Source organism: Prinia subflava, chromosome Z (assembly GCF_021018805.1).
Source record: "Prinia subflava isolate CZ2003 ecotype Zambia chromosome Z, Cam_Psub_1.2, whole genome shotgun sequence".
In the NCBI taxonomy this organism is placed as follows: domain Eukaryota; kingdom Metazoa; phylum Chordata; class Aves; order Passeriformes; family Cisticolidae; genus Prinia; species Prinia subflava.
The window spans coordinates 41,286,384-41,311,287 of record NC_086283.1 but is presented as its reverse complement, the minus strand read 5'-3'; the positions used below and the strand labels follow the sequence as shown (position 1 = coordinate 41,311,287).

Sequence of the window (24,904 nt, the reverse complement as noted above, 5' to 3'; positions counted from 1 at the left end):
CAAGCACAGAATAAGGAAAGAAGGAGAAACAGGAGCTTTCTCCCTTGTGTAACAAGGAATGCATCTACAGTTTTGATTTAGGAGGCAGCTCACCATGCAACTTTATCCAAAATACTTAGAACTTTCCCTTTGACTTAAGGGAAGTTCTTTTCACACTATGTTAATTACTGCTGCTATGGCTAATTAGGAAAAAATGGTTACCTCTTTGTCTAATGCCAAAACAAATTATCAACACCTGCCAGAATCTGAATGTTTCCAATGTACTAGTACATATATAGATAACATGAAACTTGAACAGAAAGAAGCTTATTTTTTCCATTTGCTTTCTCATTCTTTCCCACCTGGTGGTCTTCTACAGTGGAGTGACCACAGCAGTGGATAAAGAAAGGGTTACAGATGTCATTTCTCTGAACATCAGCAAAGCCTTTGACAGCGTCCTCCACAACATCCTTCTCTCTAAATTGGAAATGGATTTAATGGCTGGGCTGCTAGATTGCTAAAAAGTGGTTTGATGGCCATGTCCAGAGGGTGATGGTCAATGGCTCAGAGTCCCAATCAACAATAGTGAAAAGTGATGGCCCTTGAGGATCCCTACTGGGACCAGAATTGTTTAATGTCTTTATTAATGACACACATGAAGGGATCAAGTGCCCCCTTTGCAAATCTGCAGATGACACTAAGCTGAGTGGTGCTGTTGACACTCCTGAAGGTCAGGATGCCATCCAGAAGAAATGTGAGCAGTGGCCCATGGCAATCTCACCAGGTTAAACAAGGCCAAGTGCTGGGTCTGCACCTGGGTCAGGGCAGCCCCCAGGGCCAGCCCAGGCTGGGGATGAACAGACCCAGAGCAGCCCTGCCCAGAGGGACTTGGGGGTGCTGGGGGTGAGAGCTGGACAGGAGCCAGCCATGGGCACTGCCAGCCCAGAAAGCCAAGGGTGTCCTGGGCTGCACCCAAAGCCCCGTGGGCAGCAGGGCAGGGAGGGGATTCTGCCCCTCTGCCCCGCTCTGCTCAGACCCCACCTGCAGAGCTGCCTCCAGCCCTGGGGTGCCAGCACAGGAAGGACATGGAGCTGTTGGAGAGTCCAGCAGAGGGACACCAAGGGGATCAGAGGGATGGAGCACCTCTCTTATGAGGAAAGGCTGAGAGAATTGGGATTTTTCAGCCTGGAGAAGAGAAGGCTTTGAGGTGACCTAATTGTGGCCTTCTAGTCACTCCACAAGAATGATGGAGAGGGCCTATTCACAATAGCATGTGACAGGACAAGGGGGAATGGTTTCAAAACAAAAAGAAAGTAAGTTTGGATTACATATTAGGAGGTAGTTCTTTACTGTGAGGGTGGTGAGGCCCTGGCACAGGTTGCCGAGAGAAGCTGTGGATGCCCCAGCCCTGGAAGTGTTCAAGGCCAGGTTGGATGGGACTTGGAGCATCCTGGTCTAGAGGAAGGTGTCCCTGCCCACAGCAAGGGGAGGTTGGAGCCAGATCATCTTTACAGTTCCTTCCAATCCAAGTCAATCCATGACCATATATTAATATTTTACACTGAATTGTTTCCACATTATAATTAAAACAGGCAAAATTTACATTTTTATTTTGGTAGCAGATTTTATTTCTGACCCTAGTATGAGGGTCTTGTAGCAATGTTAACAGAAGATATTGAATCATCAATCAAATAAAGAAACCAGTGTCATCAGCTGCTTCAGGAAGCACAGGTGCAAGCACATGACGACAAATAGGGCATGTTCCCGACTACAAAAAGAGAAAAGAAAAAACACAGGTCATTTTCACAGTTTGCATTCAATTCTATTGAAAAGCTAAAAGTTATTATTTATGAAGTATTTAGAGTCTCCACAACCTCAAACTCAAATTTGAGTGCATAGCTACCTGGAGCTGGCAGCTAACACAAACTCAGAACAAATACTTATTTTGCTTTTACACCAGCTACACAGCAAATGTATCAGGCTTTCTCCATGTTCCTCACAGCATTGATTTTACGAGAGGGACTTTTTTTTTTTTTAGGCAAGAATTAAAAATAAATTAGGTACAGTCCAAAATCTAAGAGGAATTATTTTGTCCTAGTTTTCAGCAATAGTAGCTTACTATGACAACAGAAAAAAAAGGCAGGATGTGTAAAACAAGAATGAATAAGGTAATCAACATTATCATTAAAAAATATATAAATTCATCAACTAAATCCATCAACTCTCCATGCTAGAGGTCTTCTGATATGACACTCATGGTACAATCAATTAATCTTTCTCTTATACTCTCGAGGACATTTTGTTACACTGTAAGCTCACTGAGAACTACCAAGTCCAGGCTTGCATTGCACACAAAGGAGAGTGCAAGTCCAACTAAAAAAACCATACCAGTTCATTAATTATGGTTGTTTTAGTCTATCTTTGCACATGATGCAAGCCTTTTTAAGACATTTGGAAGGAAACTGATTACAGATCATGAAAATGGAATCTAATAGCATATAGAATTACTAATGGTAATTTTAAAAGAAGTTCATCTACAAGCATTTCAGTATTTCCTCTGCCAGCCTTAGCTGTCACCATAAACAGGCCTGACATTGTGATAAGACAGAGCAAAACCTTTTCTCTTCTCAGAGAAAATTATTCCATTGTCTTCAAGGTAGGAATAAAGAAAGCTTTTCTTGTACCAAAATAAGTTATCCATATCTTTCATTGTGAGTAAAGGGAAACTTGTTTTCCCCTATAGAAATATTCCTTCCATTTAAGAAATTGCCCCTCAGGTGAGTACAAATGTAAATTTCTTTCCTCATTTGCACTAGAATTTTGTTCCATAATGCATAAATTCAACAGCCAGTTATTTCTTCATATTTCACCCCACATTTTCAAAGAGTTAAAAGTTGTTCTTCCCAGAAGAATATACAAAATACACAACGCCTCCACAAATCCTCCATCAATCCTGTAGTACTTACTCTCTGTAACCAAAGAGTTACACAAGGTTTGTGAAACAAATGATGACAGGGTAGCTTTGTTATGATTTCACCGTCCACATAATCACAGCAACAGATAGTACAACACTGCTCTTGACCTAAACCCATGATGAAGAAAAAGCATTAGTACCTTGTTTTACATCTAAGATGAGCTCAAATTAAAAGACATATTATCAACAGTATCACTAATGGTTACAAAGTACAGTCACAGTAATTCCATTAAAGATTAGTTTTCCAAATGGATCAAAATTATACTTAGATTCAAAAGATTTTAAAACAGCATTATGTAGTAAGTATACTTAAATATTGCATCTATGGTATTAGAGAAAGTTGAACTTTTTCTTACAAACTTTGGGGAAATTACTTTTTCATTATTTTTCCATACCATTGCAGTCACCTGTGACGATAATCTGCGGCAGACAATCTATGGTTTCTTTTGTAGCTGGTGGACGAGTCTGTTCAACATCAAACGTAAGAGACTCCAACTGTGCCTGGGTGAAAGGGGTGAGCAGAGATCAAGTTCTCTTACTCACAAATGTAACATTTCATAAAAAACAAAGAAACAAGCAAGAAAAGAAATCCAATTCTAGCAGTATTACTTTTTAAAATGGAAGGTATGTCTGTCAAACTAATCATTACATAATTTTAATTTTTTTAATGAACGAGATGAAATGGAAGGTCAATCCAGTAATGCCTGGCCTTTAAAGCATTCTTAGAGTATGAGAACAGCGTCATAACTTAACGTACAATGAACATTTGTTAATTTTATAAAGTTACAGGAAACGCAGCAAGTTGAAAATGTAATAAAGCTTGCCAATCTAAAACCATACTTTCATTTTGCTTCTGAAAATAAATACCTTATTAATGTGTTTTCTGGCTCCAACTATTGAATTACTCAGGCACAAACAAAAAATACTAAGTACCTCAGCTACACTAACAACCTAAACTTCAAGAAATAAAACCCCCAAGATCCATGTAGATATTTCTAATCTTAAAACAGAAAAAATGCTCTGAAGTAACTTTTTTTAAACTCAAATTTTTTACCATACAAAATCTTTAAGACTAGAAGTCTACACCATATTTGCTGCATATATTTGCTGTGTATATCATACATTCAACTGTGTAAGATTAAAAGGATATTTAGTAGAAAAAAGGATTAAAATCACAGAACTCAGAATGTTATGTTAGATTTTCTGAGAAACGTACTACCTGTTTGAACAGCAAACAAGCTGAAACTAAAGAACCAAGAACACAGAAGCACTGGGTTCACACCCTGAGTGAATTAGTCACATCCTTTAAGTACAATTACTTACTGTTCTAATCAGCTTGAAAATTATTTACTCTATTGGCCAAAAAACTCTCTTAGTAAGAAGTGTACATATTTTCGTAATGTTGGGAATACACTTAACTAAAAAGCTCTGTATACTAGAGAAACACTGGATTATACAGAAACCTCTTCAGTAGTCTTTCCTCTTAAACTTACCCTGAAGTTACTACAGCTGCAACCTGAAAACATGCCTGGACTTGGATCACAGTGATAAGGTAGCTCAAGCTACCACCCTACCACAGATCTAAACTAGCAGTTTTATACCTACAGTCAAACCTTTGGGGCAAAGAGAGATCAGCATGAGCTAAGAAATATTTATAGCTCCTACTGCCACATACGTTCTCATATAGAAATCTGTCAGTTTAAGAGAAAACCTGGGGTTATCCCTAGTGCAGTGTGCAAGGCCCCCTACAAAAGTAGCACATTGCTCCAATTTTACAGCTAATACCCATCAAATTCTGGTGCTGCAGACAATACTACCTTACTAACATTAAGATGATTTTCGTATTTGTGTTTGATTTTTGCTCCAACTGCAGTGGTCTGAGAATAAACTGTAGGTAAAAATACAGTGCTTAATCAGAGCAACTAGTACAGCTGGAAAAACTAGGTAAGATCCCAGGGATACAGTAGGTTGCAATATTACTTATGTGTCAAACTTCTGTATTTATATCCAGCATTAAGTATTCCCACACAGAAAACATCTGTTTGAGAATACTGCTTGCATATTGCTTGCTTGCTTCTGAAACCTACACAAAAGAAACATCATATACTCAAAGCCTTACAGTGACTCTAAGGCTGAAAGCCACATTTTCAAACCAAAGCAGTGTGTGTTTTATAATTTTTACAAGATGTATCTTCAAAATAACTGTACTTCCTCTTATTACTTGTGTAACTGCTTACCTCTCCATGTACCAAAAAACAAATGCTGGACTTTTTTCTGTAAAATCAAGAGTGCTACAGCCTACAGGGGTTTGAGCTCCCCACACCTGTGAACTGGCACAGGAAATACTTCTAAAGTCACTGATGCAGCAGAGGAAACCAGGCTGTTCTATACTGCTAATGAAGTAAACCAGAAACTCCCAGCTATGTAGTTTCTTTATAAGAGATGGAAGAACAAAAATACTTAAAATCACACACAAATTCTAGTAATTTTTGGCAACCCGGAGCCTTATAGAACATAGCTTTTCAAAACAAGTATCTAATATTTTCATTACTTCTCCCCTCCTGTCACAATTATTTCGGACAGATCTCTCCCACTCCCTCCTCCCCAATTAAGATACACTCGAACTCTGGATGTTTTGTTGCATCACATCCCTTTCAAGTATTTCAAAGCAACAGTAAATTATTTTGCTCATACTTTCTGAACAATTTCGGTAACTACTTCATACTGTAAAAATACATGCTCTATATTCTGCTTGAGATTTGAAGGGAATATTTGGAATTCTTACTCAAAACCTGTGTTGTCCATGTGGTCACAGTCCTTACAACTCTTCCTTTTATTACTCAGTTACCACTTTCTGCTGACTAATTCCAAATGTGTCAGAGTTCTATGCCCAACATAGTTTCACATCCTTATGTGCTTTTTTCAAGCACAAATGCTACATCACAGATTTGGCTTTTCCACATTCACAGTGCCCTGTACCACAGGTATGTCTGTAGTCATCTCTCTGCTTGCTAATGGTGTTCAGTGACGCTTGGCTCCTAGTGACACAAATGTAATTACAGCACCTCCTCAGCCAGCCAAGCACATAATCACCTAAGATTACTTTTATAGGGCACTCTGACAGGACTGCACACATTTCTTCTGACAGAATACTTGGGCATATGTTGTTACACAAAAATGAGAAAGAAAAGCCTAAGAGTCATAATAAACTCAGTCTCCTCTTCAAGTGTTAATGTGCAGACGAAAAAAAGAGATGCGATTAGTTTTCCCTCTACACAGATCCTCTTGCTTTGGTGCAAAGAGGAAGTCAACTGTTTTTGCAGTTCTTTGTTTTTTTGTTGTTTTTTTTTTTTTGATGTAGTTTTGCAGTTCTGTTTTTTTCTTTCATTGCAGCAGCTATGAAGGAGACAAGAATTTTCTCTATACAGCTTCAAAATACTGCTTTTACAATAAGGATATCAACGGACCACAATTATGAAGTGTCTTTAAATGAGTAACGCTAACAAGACTCTACACAGCTGGAGAAGCCCTGTGATACATCATGAATGATGACCTCCCATACACCTTGGGGGACGCACAAAACCTGAGAATGGCATGACTGCCAACATAAGGGAACGGCCCTTCCACTGCCTTGGAAAAGACCTAGGAAGCTTATTCAGAAAATCATTGACTTTGCACACATCCATGGAAAAAACTCCCATTATCTATGATTGTTACACTGTCTGCCAGCTTCAGAGAGCATTTCAAAGTGCCCTTGGTATTTTGTCTGCAAGTACACTGTGACATACAGCCTGCTCTGTTCACCCCTTTAAAGTAGGTGCTAGCAGTCAAACTGCCCCTTGCTGCCCTATACTTATGTCATCCACAAAACATTCAGTTCAGCTGTTGTAACACCATATTATATGTCTACACATCATTTAACTTTTATTTTGACAAACACCCTGCAGGGGAGATTTCTGGCAGTGCAAGAATTGTCGCACTGCATCAAACTGGATTTCAGCTAGTTCTATATTCACTCTGACATTGACTAACCTGAAGTAATAAACAAGAGACAAAGATCATAACCACGCTGGTTCTTGATAATAAATGCTTTTGTCTATCCAAAATTAGGTGAAATGGGATAGAATAAGGTAAAGATAAAAGGCATCTTTTCTTTGACTTGGTTTCTTCTCCTGATTGGGTTTTTTGTCTGTTGCTTACTGGGCAAGTTTTTTAAAACTTTTTTTTTAAATTTAAAATACACAGTCAAGACACAGTCAAACACAGGAAAGTCTTCTACTGATAAAAAAAATTGAGAAATCAAAACATACTCTTGTGAAAAAAAAAAAAAAAGCTGTGACAATTCACAGGCACAGATTCAAGTTTAAGGTTTCCTTTGTTATGTAGAGAATTTAGCAAAATTCTTTAGAATTAAATGTGTATGTTTATACTGGTAGAAACCAGTAACTTTCTTTGCCTTACGAGAAAATAAATATACTAAAAGGAATAGGTACTGATCAATGGCTTCCCGTAGTACATCCTTTAAAAGAACTTCCAAGATGTATTTTCACGTTTGCAGACCTGAAAGTTCAAGCTAGCACAGGAAAGTATTTTTTCCCTTATTCTCCTCATTTTCAGAGTAAGTTGAAAAAGACTCAACTATAAATATTTGTGTCAAAACATCACTGATATAAGACCATCAAAAATATTTTAATACCTCCACAGCTTCTAAGCGTCCCTCTAGTGCCATAAATGTGAGAAATTGAGGTTCCATGTAAGGAATGGCTTGAGCAAGTCCTAGGCCATCACCAAACTCATCAAGCAGTCTGAAAAACATGGGTTAGGAAACATGGTCTTATTTTCAAAATAAATAGTTACAACACGAAGTCTGGATATATCAAATTGCACATCACCTGTTAATAACAGCCAGATACCCTGCTAGCTGATCTCTCCCTCCCCTGCCTCAACTGGACATGTAAATGAGATTAAAGGCCCATGGGTCAAGAAAAAAGGCCAGGAATCATCAATCACCACCACAGGCAAAACAGGCTCAATTCAGGAAAAGCCTTAATTTAATTGAAAGGTTGAACCAGATCATCTTTTAAGTCTCCTTTGAAGTTAGGCTGCTCTGTGATTCTATGAATTTATTGCCAATAAAAAAGGGTTTGAATGGTGAGAAATAAAGACAAAAACTAAAACCACTTTCCCTTAGTCCTCTCTTTATTTCCAGGCTCAACTTCACTCTTTCGTCACTGACTCCTCTAAGTTCCCCTATCCCAAGAAGGGCAGGGAAAGGAACAAGGGTTGTGGTCTGTCCATGGATAGTTCATCTCTGCAATTACTTCCTCCTCATGCTGTTTCCCTGCTCCTGCATGGGGTTTTTTTCCCCATAAGCTGCAGTCCTTCACCAACTACTGCAGCACGGCTTCTCCCCAGACACAGCTCCTGCAGCAAATCCCTATCTGTTCTACCACAGTCTTCTCCAGCACCTAGAGCACTTCCTCTCCCTTCTTTTCTGACTTGGTGTCTGCAGGGTTGCTTCTTTCACATCATTCTCATTTCTCTCTCACATACTGCTTGCTGTTCAGCATTTTTTATCCTTTTTTAGTATTTTCCCAGAGGACCCATCCTGTGGTGGGTCCACTGGAGCCAGCTGGAACCAGTTGTATCCCACATGGAGCAGCCCCAGCCTCCCAGAGGCAGTTCTGCAGCTCCCTACCCCTGGTCCCAGCACAGTGGTACCACACTTTAACAGTATATACTTCAGAACATCCTGATGGGAGTTTTTTCTGTGAAAGGGCATAAGTTCAGCTAATATGTTTCATATATATGCTATTAAGGTTATTTTATGACTAACAATCAGATTTTGATTACATCATGTGTCACAGTTCATGGCTTGGCAGCTCCTTTGAGTTCTGTTTTAGAAATTCAGAAATTAAATCTTAAAACAGGCACAAGTGAAACGATGTACGGGTCTGCATAAGCTCAGCAGACAAAACCTAACAGACCATCAACATATTTGCTCCTGTTTTTAGTAACTAGGAAGCTTACCAAGGCTAACCTCCAACATTTAAAACACAGCTTCTGTGCCTATCACACAACTCCATTGCTAGCTTACTGCCTGACAGTGTAAGAATACATGCCTTACTTCTAGCTTGGACTATCATGCATTATTCCCTTCTATGCTTTTCCACAATATAACTTCACAAGGAGAAAACAACAGTGTTGGTTTGTCTACACTTGAGTTTATATTTTAATAAGCACAAGAGAGCAAGTGTTAATGTCTATCACTGGAAAGCCTTTTGTCTATCACATTCTAAAACAAACACATTATGCTATTATACATTATACTATTTTGAATGTGGCTCCAACCACTATATTCCTAGTATTTGCAGCATTTTTACAATAAATTGATTGCAAAATCTTTCAGTAATCTAATGACAGAAAATGGAGTGAAGCATTCAAAATTATGATAATATTAGGTAAGTGCATAGCATTTCAAAGAGAAATAAAATAGATTTATAGTGACTAACATCAGTTTCAAAGGAGGAAAAGACCAATTATAAAACAGGACTGACTTGAATACTGATTACATTTATATTGCCTTATTTTTGTTACACTTCCACTTGAAATTTAAATTTAAAAATGTACCCATGCCTTGCATATTTAGGCACCAAAATTTTCTCAAATCACAGCCTGATTTAACAAATCTGTTCCCTTTCCTCTCATTAGAAGATACATAGCACCTGAAATACCTTAAACTTTAAAACTGAAATTATCAGTCCTTGAAGCAACTGAATACTGATGAGTACTTTTGACATCTTACATAGAAAACAAAACAGTAACTACAAAACCTCTGAAATTAAAGCAGACAACTATCAAATGCATACCTCCACTCCACATCCAGGTCTTCACTCACACTGGAGTCATCCTCAAGGTTGTTATTTCCATCCAACAAGAAGAATCCAAGATGCACAAAATCACTAATGGGATCATTTTCCTCATCACTGCTACTTTCCACTTCTTCTCGGTACTGTAACCAAGGAATTTCACCTTCCTCCAACAATGTCTGCTCCCTTTATAACAATAAATGAAAAGCTAAAACTAAGAAGCTAAGAGAATTTACAAACATACATAAGCAACAAAAGCCAAACATAACACGAAGGCTAAACAGGCATGTTTCCTAGACTGCAGAGTCACAGATTAGAAATTTAGCTTTTGCCATAAAAATTCAAGAAATTCCCAGTGGTATCAGCTCCAGTCTCAGAATCTAGTAACACCCATGATTCTGTAGAAGTTTTGTCTAAGGCTCCAGGCTGGCCATACAGTAAGCAGTTCGCTTTGAATTTTCCCTAGTACAGCCAGCATCCCTGCCACGGTTAATAAATTTGGTACTAAACATTTCATTTCCTTATTTATCTACAAGTTCCTAAAGGCATTAAGGAGAAAGATTTTCCTGACGTCCCAGAGTAGCCTCCATGGCAAAGCTTGGCTCGAATGCAATGCAAAGAGCCACTACTTGCAAGAGAAGCTATCTTGCAAGATAAAGACTCCTCTCATTCCTGGATATTCTAGAGGAGCACAAGTCACCTGGATGCAGAGAGTCATGGCTGGCTGTGAGGCCCACTTTCCTTATAAAAGGGAAAATAAACAGGAATTATGTTAAAGATGCATACATTTTCATATATGAGAAAGTTAAAAGGCACACGGCACCATTATGGTTGTTCTGAAAGAGAAGAGTTGTCATGAAGTTTTCATAAAGTCACACTAGCTCTCCAAGAGCCAAGAATGTGGAGAACACTTAAAAGCATTAACAACAAACTGGACTGCTTGGCAACAGGTACTGTGCACTGAAGACTGGAGGAAGCTGAAAGAACTTAGGTGTGGTCTTTGCTTTATAAAGATCCAAACTAGAGACAAATTAGATGCTTAGAAAAAAGCCAAGAACATTATTCTTAGCTATATATACCTACAGATTTTGCTGTATAGCAAAGGCAACTGCAGTTTATAAAGTACTGAATTACTGGAAAAATAAAGTAAGTTTAAAGTTACTAGAGCAAGCAAGTAATTCAAGTTTACTTTAATCCCTGATAGAGCTGTAGAAAATAAGGAGCAGCAGTGGAATAGGAGAAGCAATAAAATAGAGATAAAGAAATTCTTTTCAAGGAGTTCTAAGAAGTATCAAAAGATGTTTATGTAAAATGTGTATCTTAACAATTAACTTGCCTAAATGGCTTTTGAAAGTCAATATATTAAGTCTATTAACCATATTGATGCTGTATGTCAATGCACTCTCATTGTTTCTGTATTTTTCATCACACAGAACTGCTTGCATGAAATGTCATATTTTCCCTGATTTGAAATACATACAACTACTCAGATTATTGTGATGTTGGCAAATGATTGTTACTGGCATGGTAACTGCTTTTAGATGTTATTTTGTGTACTGCTATGTGAATACCCTACTACTGGTGATGTCAGAAGCTATAGAAAGTTAGTTAACAAAATAAAGGCATACCCTTCTTGGAAACAGAAGTCTGTACTCTCCTCTTTCACACCAGGGTCATGCTCCTGCCTGCAGGAGACAGTCTCCCAGCTTTCATCACTTGAGGACTGCTCTTTTTCCACAGCAGTAAAATAGGAAAGCAGAGACATAGGCCATTCTCCCTCACTGCGTTCTGAGCTGCAATTTAAACAAGGTAATAGAGTATGAATTCAAACATTGCTCTAGGGGAAACAAAACAAACAATTTGCTACTTTTCTATTAACATTGCTCTCAATATAGGCTTTTTTTTTTAAAAGAGAAATTAATCTTGTGCTATCTATAGATGCATTACAAATCAAGTGTACTGAGTTGATTAAAAAAAAAACAGTTTGTAAGAAAGAATTCAAAAATTCTACCCATCCAACTTTGCAAAAAACCTTTGTTCTTTCCTTGCCACATACGTACAGTACAGGAAACAACTCAAGAATAGAAACCAGACTCAATATACACATCTTTCTCCCAGAATACAAAAACAGCAGCAGTGGCACTGCTTGAATAAGAAATAATAATCAATGTCAGCCTTACCTCTCTGCCAAAGGCTCTCAGAACATATAAGCCATATAGAATGACCTTTTCAAACACAGAAAGATATAATGGATAACTTACTGCAAACTATTTGATTCACCAGCCCAAGCAAGATGAATGGCAGGGGGTTTTGAAAAGACAGTTTCCTTGGCCACCACATAGAAAAGGGGAGTAAATAAGCTTTGGGCAGCTTAAACAAAATAGTAGTGCTAGCAAAACCTTAGGAATAATGAACTACCACTACCATTGGCAATGGCACTTAGAGGATTCATTCATCACAGTGACAGTTACCGAAATTCAAAATATAGTCAACCAGCTATGTCACTTCAAAACATTAGAGAAAACATACATGCAAACAACCAACATGCTTACTAAATCTCATTTTATAAAGCAATCCACAATACCCACAGCAGTTTTCTAATCTGCTAAACCCCTACTGTTTAAGTATATTGTTACCTCCACACCTACAGACTCACTAATTTCCTCCCTTTATCAAATATTACAAATATATGCCTATAGAACTTCCAATTTAATGAATTTTAAGTGCTTTTGAAAAACTGCATAGTATACACTGCAAGGTTTACAAGAATAAGTAAGTTCAAGGTGCAGATTACATATAAGCATTTTAATTTGAGGCAGGAACAAATTTTTCTATCACAATTTTGATGACTAAAAAACAGTGATGGAAATGAGAATATTCATTAATTTTGGGCTCTTTTAATGAATCCATTAAAATAGAAATCATACCTATTATGAAATTCTGATATGTAGTCTAATTCATCTCATATTACACCATCTAAAGCTGAACATTGACTTTTTTTTAACCTTTTGTTCTGTTTAGTTCTTTGGTTTTGCATTGGGAGTTTTGTTTGGTTTGGAATGTTATTGATCAAGTTTTTTAACATATATTTTACAATTTCATCTTAGATACTCTACCTGAAATACTCAGATCTCTCGTTTTAGTTGTCTCTATTTTACAATCCGAGAATGACTTCCAACACACTTTCAAATACTCCTCCTTTGGTTTTTGTCAAATTTGTTCTCTTTCAGGTTTATATACAAACACTGATTCAAACCAGAAAATGATACACCTAATGTCACTAACACTAAGCAACTGAAGAAGGTTAAATATTTCATAACTCAGGATTTAACTGTGCTCAATTCTGCACAGGTGCAGAACATTACTTAATGGTTATAGAGCTACAGACTTGTCACTCGCCAAAAGCACAGCACATGAACTTAGCACCTGCATGTGGATTTGCAGTTGACAGTTCCTCCCCTGGCCAAAGCCCCTCCTAACATGTACTTGTCATACAGTCCAAAGTTAAATGGATTGAACTAATGGGTATGATCCTTCTCCCTCTACCCCTGCCCTGGGACCTTCCACCACCCTTCCAACTTAGAACATACATGGTTCTAACAAACATGCAACACTTTCTCCTTCCCACACAGCTTTCACATACTAACACCACAATAGCTGTGCTCCTCCTTGAGGCAAACATGTGAGGTGGTGGCCCACAATGCAGCAACCAAAAGGTGAATTTCTCCCTGGGATGGGAATAAGCTAAAACTTATTAATAAGCTGAAGGATTTAGTTTGACATGTATGTCAAATCTGCTTTTTATGCTGCTCTACATGAACATAAAATATGGTTTATGCCTTTAAACATAAAACTTTTCACGAGTGAACATATTACTTCTTTGAACAGACCAATCATTGACAATTTATTTCATAAACATAAGTATTTTTAGGTTTTAGAACATAAATTATGGGGATTCTAAGTTAAAAACATATGATTCCTGTTTACTGATTCAGTTACTCTCATCATCAAGAACATTTCAAATAATCAATACATGTTTCTTTTTGTCATGCCACAATAACCCATCACTGTGCATCATGGAAGCCAATGCTGTAACTGCAGAATACATTACACTGCCTTCATGGCATTTTAATTTTATAGTAGCAGCATTTTGAAAATGGAAAAGACTATGCACTAACAAAAATTTTTGAAAAGGAAGTGAACGATTCATTTGAAAGTACCTTTATTAAGAATCACAGAATTGTCAATGTTGGAAGGGATCTTTGAAGATCATCCAGTCCAACCCCCCTGCCTGGAGCAGGTGACACAAGAATGGTCCCAGGTGGGTTTGGAATGTCTTCAGAGAGGTAGACTATGACCTCCCTAGGCTCCCTGTTCCAGTACTCTGCCATCCTCAGCCTGAAGTTCTTCTTGTGGCAGAACTCCTTGTGTTTTAGTTTATGGCCATCGCTCCTTGTCCTGTCACTGAGCACCACTGAAAGGAGTCTGCACCATCCTCCTGGCACCCGCCTTGAAGATATTTATTTGCATTAATAAGATTCCCTCACAGTCTTCTCCAAACTAAACAGGCCCAGCTCCCACCTCTCTCTGTAAGCAAGATGCCCCAGACTCCTCATCATCTCTGTGGCCTCCACTGGACCTTCTTCAGTAGCTCCTTATCTTTCTTCAACTGCGGAAACCAAAAATGAACATGATACCCCAAATGTGCCTCACTAGGGCAAGAAGTGGGGCAAGATCACCTGCCTGACCTGCTGGCCACACTCTTCCCAATGTATCCCAAGATCCCGCTGTCTCTCCTGGCCCCCGGGGCACACATGCTCATGGTCAACCTGTCACCCACCAGCACCCCAAGGTCCTACCCAGCAGAGCTGCTCTCCAGTGGACCAGCCCCAACCTGTGCGGGTACAGGGCATTATCCCCCCACAAGTGCAGGACTCTATACCTACACCTTGAAGAAGAAAAGCCCCTAAGTCTACTATCCCATTTTAAAATGCATTTTGTTCTCTCATAGTTGCAACTCTGCAACATTTTAAGGACAAGATTTTATGCTAATTAATTTTTGTGCTTTTCTCTCTACAAAAACACGGGAAACACAATCTACTAAGCAGGTTAGCTTATAAATGGCGAGCACATGCACAAGAGAGCCACATCAACATCCAGAAGCCACGTCTTGTAAAGAATGCTGTAGGAAAAGAATCAACAAGATGAAAGCAAACTGCAAGAAAAATGGAGGGAAAAAGCCATCACAAACACATCTTCCATAAATGACCAAAAGGTTAGAAATGTTTTTACCCTCAAATACCTCAGTTATATAATTCCAATTAATAGTGAAGAGTTCTAAACTAACATTTTATGAATTGAAGTTAATCAACATAAGTTTTATCTGAATTACTTTGTCTTTTGGGTGAAAAGCTCAGAGCAGGAGGAATTTGAATACCGCTGCTCCTGTCAAGGTTGGAGCAATTTGTAAATCTAAAACTGTAATAATTAATAGCTACTTTGGAAGCACCTAGTAGTCTGAAGAATTTCCATTAAAAAGGGATCATAGGCAACCCTGTCAAGGGTTTATTCTTCAAATATTAGGAAAAATAATTTCTTTCAAAAGGCTGGAGACAAGAACATAAATAGGCTGCCATGCAGAATATTGAGACTTGGTAGCAAAAAACCAAATTCTGAAGAGTAAGCCTAGAAGGAAACTTTCAAAGCTAAACAAGGCTTTCAGTCTTTATCCTCCATTTGCTCAGTAAAAATGAAATAAAAATAAACAAGTAATATTCCTCAGTGATAAGCACTCTGACTGCAGACAGAAGGAAAGGCTTTTTACATTACCAGAAGAGTGAAGGATACCTGAAAGGAAAAGTTGACATCTTTTAATCTAATCATATCTGAAATGCCTCAAGGTTTTATGCCTCATTTGCTAAAATATTGTTCAGTTTTGCACATAATTTATACAAAACATTCAATAATAAAAGTTATAAAAAAATTTTACCTGTCTTCATCTTTATGGGATATTAGGTAATGTGTGTTGTGGTCTTCAAGCTCACTCCAAAAAGCACTATCACTTAGAACATTGTTTTGCTCTTGAGCTCCTGCATTTCTTCTTAGATCTATTTCCACGTTCATTTGATGATTGTGCATTCTTGAGAGAAAGAACACACCAGAACTCATCTCATCTTTGCCACCTCTCAAGGGACACTCAGGATGGCATTGCTGGACATCAGCAATTCCAATTCTCCTCCGGGAATCACCTTCCTCTTCATTATCACTAGGGAGATTACTTTCTCTCTCCAGTTGTCTTGCAGTATTTTGTTTTTTAATTTTAGGTCTCACTACTACCTCAGATGCATTTTCTTGGTCAGTTTCTTCATCACTGCTGTTTAATACATCAGCAACTGGTACAGGGATTCCAATTCCAACATCCACTATATGCTTTATCTGCTGTGTTTCATAACTTTCATCACTCGGGCTAATTTTTGGTATAGCTTCATCTTCAGCAGATTTAAGTGTCCTACTGTTTGGACCTGCCAAAGGCAGTGGTCCTGCTTCCTCACAACTTTCTCTATAAATGCCGTGGCTGAAAGCATACAGTCGGGAGCGTAGGTCACTAAAAAACTCCACGTCCTTTTCACGCTGAGAAATTATGTTTTCTAGTCTTCCCTGAATTAGACCTGCTGCTTCTCTTATCCAAGAATATTTGTCTAGAGCATCCTCTTCCTCTCCATCACTGCTATCTGGCTCATAGGAGTCAATGTTTACAAAAGCTATTCCATTTTTACCATTCAAATCACTATGCCCTTCAGATGTGCATTCTGCAAGGTCCACAGATTTTTCACAAGGATTCATCAAGTCTTGTGAGATTTGGTTGCCTTCTAGGCCATAGCAGAATACAGAAAATGGTGACGTGGTCACTTCAGAAGTTTGGCTTGATGCACTTTGGCAAACGGGTTCTCTAGTGCCAGCATCATTTGACAAAGGCTCATCTAATAAATCAGCAGAAACTTGAACCAGTGGACTGGAATCTTCAGAGAAAGCTGTAACAAAGAATGCACAGGAATAATCAAAACCAACAGAAATATTCTTGTCTACAACAACTGCTCATTAAAAGAAGGGATAATTTACTAGGACTGCAGTACAAAGTGACAGAAACATTTATCAGAGATGCAGTCATTCTCCAATAATATATTTACTTTCTCATTTACACAAACTAAGCCCACAGAAAGAGATCTAAATTATACAATTCCCGCTACAGATGTGATAGGGAAAAAAAGTATTAAAGGAACACATACACAAGCAGAATTTTTACATTGTTTATATAAAAGGAAATTATAAGGTAACAGAAAAACTGAAAGAACATTTCTCTTCATTTTTGACTATCCATTCATTAACTGGCAAAATTGTGCCTTCTACCACACTCAGATAAAGCCACTTACTGCTACTATAAATTACATACTGAAAGAACTGTACACCTTGTACCTGCCCCTTTGAGTGCAACTCCTCATAACAAGAAAATAGCAGGGTTGAATGTAGTATTACAGTTAATAGTTGCTTCACCGCAAATGCATTTTAGTTATATTACACTTGAACACCTCTTGCATAAAGGGACAATAAACATCAGATCTAGCAGCAAGGGTTAAAGAAGGTAAAAACATGTATACTACTGCTACTACAAAATCAATCCTTTGTTCAAGTAATTTTTAAACTCCTAACCAAGGCAATAGTCCAGACTATTTCATTCAAAATCTCATTTAAATCATCAGATGAGGCTCCATTACTAGGTTAGTGAATTCCTGGCACTGGAATCTTATGAGAGGTATGCCCCTCAGCACTAGGAGTCTGGCTTCCAGGAAATAATACTGTATCTCATTAGGACCCTGGAGCTTCTCCACAAAATTGCTATGAGCCAAGACTGCTTGCCAGGCCCTTCTAGGGACGATCTAGTCACCTCTTCTTGCTCAAGCAGAGTCACATATAGTAAGTTACCAAGGATCAAATCCAGTCATATTTTTTGCCAATAGTATCTCCTCCTACCCATCTTCTACAGTTTCTTAGATTCCTAAAGCACCTGGATGGTAATTTCGTGGTACAGGAACTAAAGGGGCCAAGTAGGAAAAGTGCCTTCCTTGATTTATTGCTTGATAACAGAGGGTCTCATGACCCAAGTGGAGACCTGTGACAGTCTTGGCCACAGTGAACATGAAGTGATCGAGTTTAAAGTCTCCGAAAAAGACAGAAAGAAAAGTATAGACTTCAACTTCGGACAGGAGAACAGACTTCAGGGTGCTCAGGGAACTAGTTAGTGAGATCCTGGGAAAATGCTTCCAAAGGTGCTGGGGTCAGTGCTGGTCACTTTTTAAGGACCACATCCCAAAGGCACAGGAACAGGCAATTCCAAAAATGCTGGAAGTCAAGCAAGCAAAGCAGAAGGCTGTCTTGGATGATCAGGGAATCTTCTTGTGGAGCTAAAGCAAGAAAACAAGGTGTATGGCCAGTGGAAGCAAAATCAGGTGACATGGGGTGAATACAGAGATGTTGCTGCCACTGTGGGGAGAAAATTATGTGGCTAAAACTCAGTTGGAGTTGATGCAAGCCAGAAACATGGGGGACAATAAAAAGCTTTATTAAATATGTCACTAGTAATGGCAGCACAGAAATACCATTAGCCCACTATAGGATGAGGATAGCCACCTTACAGACAGGGACAGAGACAGTAAATTATTTCTTTGCCCATCTTCAAGACTGATGAAGAGAGGATGTGCAAGGAGGTCCCAGTGCCCTGAGCTGGAGGACAATGACCCTGAGGATAATCAACTCCCAGTCAACCCTGAACTTGTATGGGATCTGCTGCTTCTGCTGAATATCTGTAAGTTTATAGGGCCTGATGGGATTCATCAGAGGGTAGTCACCTGATGAACTCAACATCACAGCAAGGTCTCTGCATAATTCTGAGAATCTGTTGAGGTCCCAGTTGACTGGACGGTGGCTAATGCTGTCCGAATTTCCAAGGAGGGCAAGGATGACCCTGGAAGGCAGGCCTGTCAGTCCACTTCAATGACTGATAAAATTGCAGAGATAACTGTTCTGGTGTAGTGAAAAACCTGAAGGAAATGCAGCCACTGGTCACAGCCAGCATGGCTTCATGAGAGGAAAAGTCCTGTTTGTCATACCTAATTTCCTTTTACGACAAGGTATCCCACGTACTGGATCAAGGGAACCAGTTCATCTTACCTTTATGGATTTTAGCAAAGCATTTGATATTGCCCTGCATAGGATCCTTCTGGACAAAACACCCAGCACACAGCTGCATAAACACATCATGTGATGGTGAGTAACTGGCTCATAGGTCAGGCACAAAAGATGGCAGTGAATGGAGTGAAATCACACTGGTGACCTGTCACTAGTAGGATTCCACAGGGCTCCATCCTTGGACCTGTGCTCTTCAATATTCCTAAGCAACTTAGACACAGGACTGCAAAGTACACTTCAATAGGATGATGACAGTAAATCAGGATGCTGGAGAGCAGCACTGGGGATCCTGGTCAATGGCAAGTTCAACATGTGTATGCAGTGTCCTGGTAGCCAGAGGGCCAACCCTGTCCTGGGGGCAGTTTTGGGTACTACCATGTAAGATATAAAGACACTAGTGTCTAAAGGAGGGCCATGAAGATAGTGAAGAAGCAACAGCAGGAAGCCACACAAGGAGCAGCTGAGGTGACTTGGTCTGTTCATCTTGGAGGAGACTGAGGGGAGATCTCACTGGGGTCTTCAATGCCCCCAGAGAGGAAAATAAGGGGCAGACACTGATCTCTTCTCTGTGGTGCCCAGTGACGGGACACAAAGGAATGGCCCGAAGCTGTGTCAGGGGAGGTTTAGGTTTGGTATCAGGTAAAGGTTCTTGCCCCAAAGGGTGGTTGGGCACTGGAACAGGCTCCCCAGCCTGACAGCATCAGCCTGACAGAGTGCAAGAGGCCTTTGGACAATACTCCTGGGCACATGGAGTGATTCTTGGGGATGTCATAGGCAGGGCTGGGCGCTGGACTCAATGATCTTTTTGAGTTCCTTCTAACTCAGCAAATATGCAGCATTTTAGGTAATAACCTATACATCCAAATATAATACCAGCTGGGAAAAAATGTAGCCTAGTGGAGATAAAGAAAGCAAATGAATCCATAATGGTTCTGTAAGATAAATTTGAAGAGTTGTAATATACACACAAACAAATGTAAAGGAGAGGCATTTTCTTATTAGAATAATTTACATACAAAGCAACTGTATTAAGAACAGGGAGATAATACACCCTTAAACTGCATATATCTAATGATCCATAAAATAACTCCATGCTGCTCTGTGCAACTGAAACAAGAAATGTGGTAGTGTTATATAGAGACAGTAGGAAGATCTCCACTAACATCAACACTGCCTTACAGGAAATAGACCTTTAACTAGATGAAAGTATAGAAAATGTATGAAGCATGAATAATAAACACATTTCAATTACAAAAGATTAAAACTACCACAAGATGATCTACGTCACATTACAGATTAAAAATGATTGAATACAAAGCTAAAACTGCACCATGCCATTATCATTAAAAAAAAAATCAGAATAAAAAGCAGTTTCAAAATAGCCTATAAGGGAAGGAGGAAAACCCCTACATTGTAGAGCCATAGAATCACTTATGTGGGAGAAGTCCACTATGGTATCAAGTGCAACCATAAATCCAACACTGCCAAGTCCACCATCAGACTAAGTATACACACCTTTTAAGGACCTCCAGGTGTAGCAGAAGGGAATACAGGTGACCTTGCCCTTGATAAGGAACAGCTGTGTTAACTACCCCATTCAGCCTTGCCCCTGACCGGTCCCAATAAAGATAAGTGTGATAAAAGGGAGTGGCTTAGCTGGTGAGGAGAGGATCATGGAGGAGGAGGAGGAACCTTGAGGAAGAGGGAACAGGAGAATCATGAAGAAGGATCCTGGGGAGAGAGAATCACTGCTGTGAGGTCAGTCTGTGTCTGCAGTCAGAGCCTGTTGCTGGAACCTGCAGTCACAGTCTAGCTGGGTAAAAGCCTGCAGTCAGAGACTGCAAACTAACACCTGCAGTCAGAGTTTAGCAGGAAATATCCAGCAGTCAGAGGCTGCAAGGGAAACCTACAGTAGGAGCTTGCTGCAGCCAGAGTCAGTGAATAGTTGGAGTCAGGATGGCTGAGCTGTAAAGAGGAATAAACCAGGACCCTCTTCATGCTGTGATAAACAAGAAATATGTGTCTCAGGTAATTTCTACCCTCTAACAAGAGGGCTGCTGCACCATCCAGGAACTGGCAACTCTGCCACTTTCCTGGGCAGCCTCTTCCAAAGATTGGCAAGCCCTCTGCTGAAGATATTTTCCCTAACAGCCAATTAAACTTCCCCTGGTGCAATCTGAGGCCATTTTCTCTTGTTCCATCACTTGTTAGTGGGCAGAAAAAAAAAAAAAATCACACCCACCTCACTTCAGCCTCCTGTCAAGCAATTGCACAGAGCAGGAAGGTCTCCCTGAACCTCCTTTTCTCTCTGAACACCCCCAGCTCCTCAGCTGCTCTTCATCAGACTTATGCTCCAGGCCCTTCCCCAGCCCTGCTGCCCCTCCTGGGACATGTTCCAGCCCCTCAATGTCCTTCCTGAATTGAGGTGCCCAGAACTAGATCCAGTCTTGAGCTGTAACCTAACCAGTGGCCAGCACAGAGGGATGGTCACTGCCCTGGTGCCACACTACTGCTGACACAGACCAGGTGCCCTTGGCCACCTGGGCACACTGATGGCTCATATTCAGCCAGTGTTAAGAGGTACCCTCAAATCCTTTCTCCCCAGGTACTCTGAAAGATGTAAGGCTATATCAAATGGGGTTTTTAACCTGAAAACCTCAGGCAAAGAAATGGGGACCATATTTCTAATCCAAGAAGCCATTTTGTATTCCTCTATTAAATTATTATTCAGATGCCAATGTCACAGAAGGCATTTCAGTAAATACTAACATCCAATATTCATTAAGTAAGAAAATGAAAGGGTCTAACTGGTATAAACAAACAAAAGAGGAACTTCTAAAGATTTTTCAGAGGCTCAAACTACTTTCACAAGATTAGAATAGGCATTTTCTTCCAAATGCGAATTTTAATTTGGAGACAAAATAATTTGAATGTTATTATTATCTGATTTGTTAGAACACATTAACTCGTTATGAATATTCTTCAGGCAAAACTACACAACCTAATATAAATGTATTAGATTGTTTATTCTTTAGAAAATGAAATCTAGTATAAAAGCAAATTAAAGACATAGAAAATGTACTTTTCATATTATTTAAGTGGCTCAATAACATGAGCCACTTATGTGGCTCTTAATATGCCTTCCTCCTCTGACCCTGACCATCGTAGCTTGCAACAAAATGGCACATACACAAAGATAAGTACATACATAAAGAATCCTCTTTCTGAACATCTTCCAATTCTAATTGTTTGCAGCTGTCATTGGGTTGATTTCCATCTCTGTCTTGATTATTCAAAAATCGTCTAAACCCAATGTAGGAATGTCTTCTTCCACATCTTCCACCTGTAATAGTCTGATATCCTCCTGCAGGTTTGGGCCAGGCAGTTTTGCCAAGTCCTTGGCCCATTGCTACATGAGATTCTGGAGGAAAGAAAAAGACAGATACTTGTTAGACAACAATATCTTCCCTAACACTTTGATATACTATTTTTTTTAATCAAGGAATCTTCTGTTTGTCTAAAGTCTTATGCTTCATTAACAATATGATTATTAAGAGCATAAAGTGCTCTAGGCCCATATGTTATAAAAGCATGCAACTGAGATTTTACCTACACTAAATAATACTGGCAAACACTGAGCCCCCATCTTAACATGTTTTCAGTAAAAAACACATTTAAAAAAAAAAAATCAGTCCCAGATGTCACAGCTTTTTTATTTTTTTCACTCTGTTCCTAAATCTGATGCAATACACATATCAGCTTGCAGAAAAGATTTGCAAGCACTATAATGGAAAATCATTCAGGTAATACAGCATAATTCAGGCAGCCCTAGCTAGCTTATCTTTGTGACTGCAAAAGTACAATTAATCAAACCACACCTTCTAAAACAAAAGTTTCAAGGAGGCTTTGTTCTTACTGCTAAAGGTAGTATGTTCAGACATGGCCATACAAAGCATTGCCCACACACTGCTTCTTCTTACAGCAGTTTTTCACATTAATGAAACTTGCATCTTTTAGCATGAAAATAAGGGATAAGGAGCAAAAAGGAACTTGAGAAACAGTGGGAAAAGGCTGCCAATATTGTAATAAAGAAGATTATAAGACAGCAGTATTATCAGGTATTAAAAATTTAACACAAGGCTCCATGCCCAAAGGCTATTGCTTGTACAAGTGCAATCAGAAGTTCACTATTTCAGATATGCGGCGACTTCTTGTGTCCCTTAAGTTACTTTTTCACTCTAATCTTTACTAGATATGGAATTAAAAAGTTTCTGTTCTTGAAACTCACCAAATTAAAAAGTTAACATTAAAGACAAGGAAGATAAAGTTTGCAACCATTAATATAGAACATTATGAACTTCAGGAAAATATGAAGGCTTTTTTATTTCCTGGCTGTGCAACTAATCTCTTTATTACACATAGAAATAGAGTATCTCTGGGCAGAGACATATAAAAGAGATTGAAGCTTGGCAGAAAAAAATTAGCAGGTATCTGAGGCTTTTTTTCCTCATTCATCTATGAAGCTCTATATAGTTTGATTACACATATTTTTCCCTGGAAATATTTTTGAGTATTACTCCAGATCTACCCATCCTACATTAAAAATCAGAACCTAAAATGTTTGCTTTGTTATTGACTATACCACTCCTGCAATCTCAGAAAGGTGAAAACTCTGGTGTCTTTGCAAAACAAAAATCCTGGCAACTAATGCAAGAAAAAACAGGACTGACAATTCATTTTCGTATCTAGACAGCCAGTAGTTAACATCTTTATTAAGTCAACCAGCAAGTTATTTTTTTTCAAACAAGCTCTGACAATTCTAAAATTTCCCTTGATTGCAACATGGTTGATCAGCAGACTGCCAGAGGGAGCTGATAATTAGCAGCCACATCCAAATCTGCAGAATAAAATTCAACAGTTAGATTAGCAAATCAGAATAGCAATGCAGAAATCCATTCTCAAACAAGTGGTTGAAACAAACAAGGTAAAAATACAACAAAATTGCATAATTCTTAACTTCATTTTGTTCTCTTAAACATCAGTATTGTTCAAAAACAGATGTCCACTCAACAGAGACAAGCTCTCTGAATGCAAATATTTTGTTTTTAAAAAACTGATGTTCACAACATGCAAAATCTGTTGAACGCACTACATATTTTGTTCCAAATAACGCTTTTGCATACCCCTCATCACATATTCAACTGTTTCTACAAGACAGAGCAGACAGATATTATTCCTCCATCCTAGTGAAGACTTATTGGATCAAGACAGCAAAGCTTTCATTACTTACTGGAAGTATGGATGCCATATTTAGTTTTCAGGAGAGGCTAACTTCCACCTAAATACAAAACATCTCAAGAATATGATAAGCAGGCAGGCATTAATTTACCTACATGCCTAAAATGAGCAGCATTTAGCCACATGAATGCACAAACCAATTTACAAGAAACCCTTGGGGCAATGAAGCTGTGAAACACAATATCCTCTCTCAGGTATTACTTCCAGGCTAGCTCAGCCTAAGAAGTAGGTATTGCTTCAGAAGCTCAGTTTAGTAGACTGGCTCAAAGCACACCCAGTAGCCACCAACAAGATGTGTTTCTTCAAAACTGACCAGTCTTAAAGAAGCAACACACTAGTGAATAAATAAGGCAGGGCAAGCGAGCTAATTATTCACTTCTCTAGCTGAAGATGTTTATACACACAACTCCATACTTCCAGAACATTATTACAGTCACCTGAATTCCTCAAAAGTATCACGAGCAGGAAAGCATTTTGGATTAGCAGCTGATTAAAAAAATAGGAGAGATTGTCTCCTAAAATGCACAGTTCACAAACAGGT

At 38.9% G+C, this 24,904-nt stretch overlaps 1 protein-coding gene across 1 annotated transcript in view; it reads right to left on the bottom strand.

The window, feature by feature from the left end:
• Positions 1–1,569: 1,569 nt before the first annotated feature.
• Positions 1,570–24,904, bottom strand: part of PJA2 (praja ring finger ubiquitin ligase 2) — a 33,254-nt gene continuing 9,919 nt past the window's right edge. Inside the window, exons 2-9 of the mRNA XM_063422942.1 lie at positions 22,274–22,486; positions 15,812–16,853; positions 11,451–11,615; positions 9,823–10,008; positions 7,650–7,758; positions 3,349–3,454; positions 2,946–3,061; positions 1,570–1,747 (exon numbers count right to left, since the gene is read on the bottom strand). Coding sequence (XP_063279012.1) covers positions 1,667–1,747; positions 2,946–3,061; positions 3,349–3,454; positions 7,650–7,758; positions 9,823–10,008; positions 11,451–11,615; positions 15,812–16,853; positions 22,274–22,472 — 2,004 coding nt within the window. The 5' untranslated portion in view covers positions 22,473–22,486 and the 3' untranslated portion in view covers positions 1,570–1,666. The remainder of the gene's footprint in view (positions 1,748–2,945; positions 3,062–3,348; positions 3,455–7,649; positions 7,759–9,822; positions 10,009–11,450; positions 11,616–15,811; positions 16,854–22,273; positions 22,487–24,904) is intronic.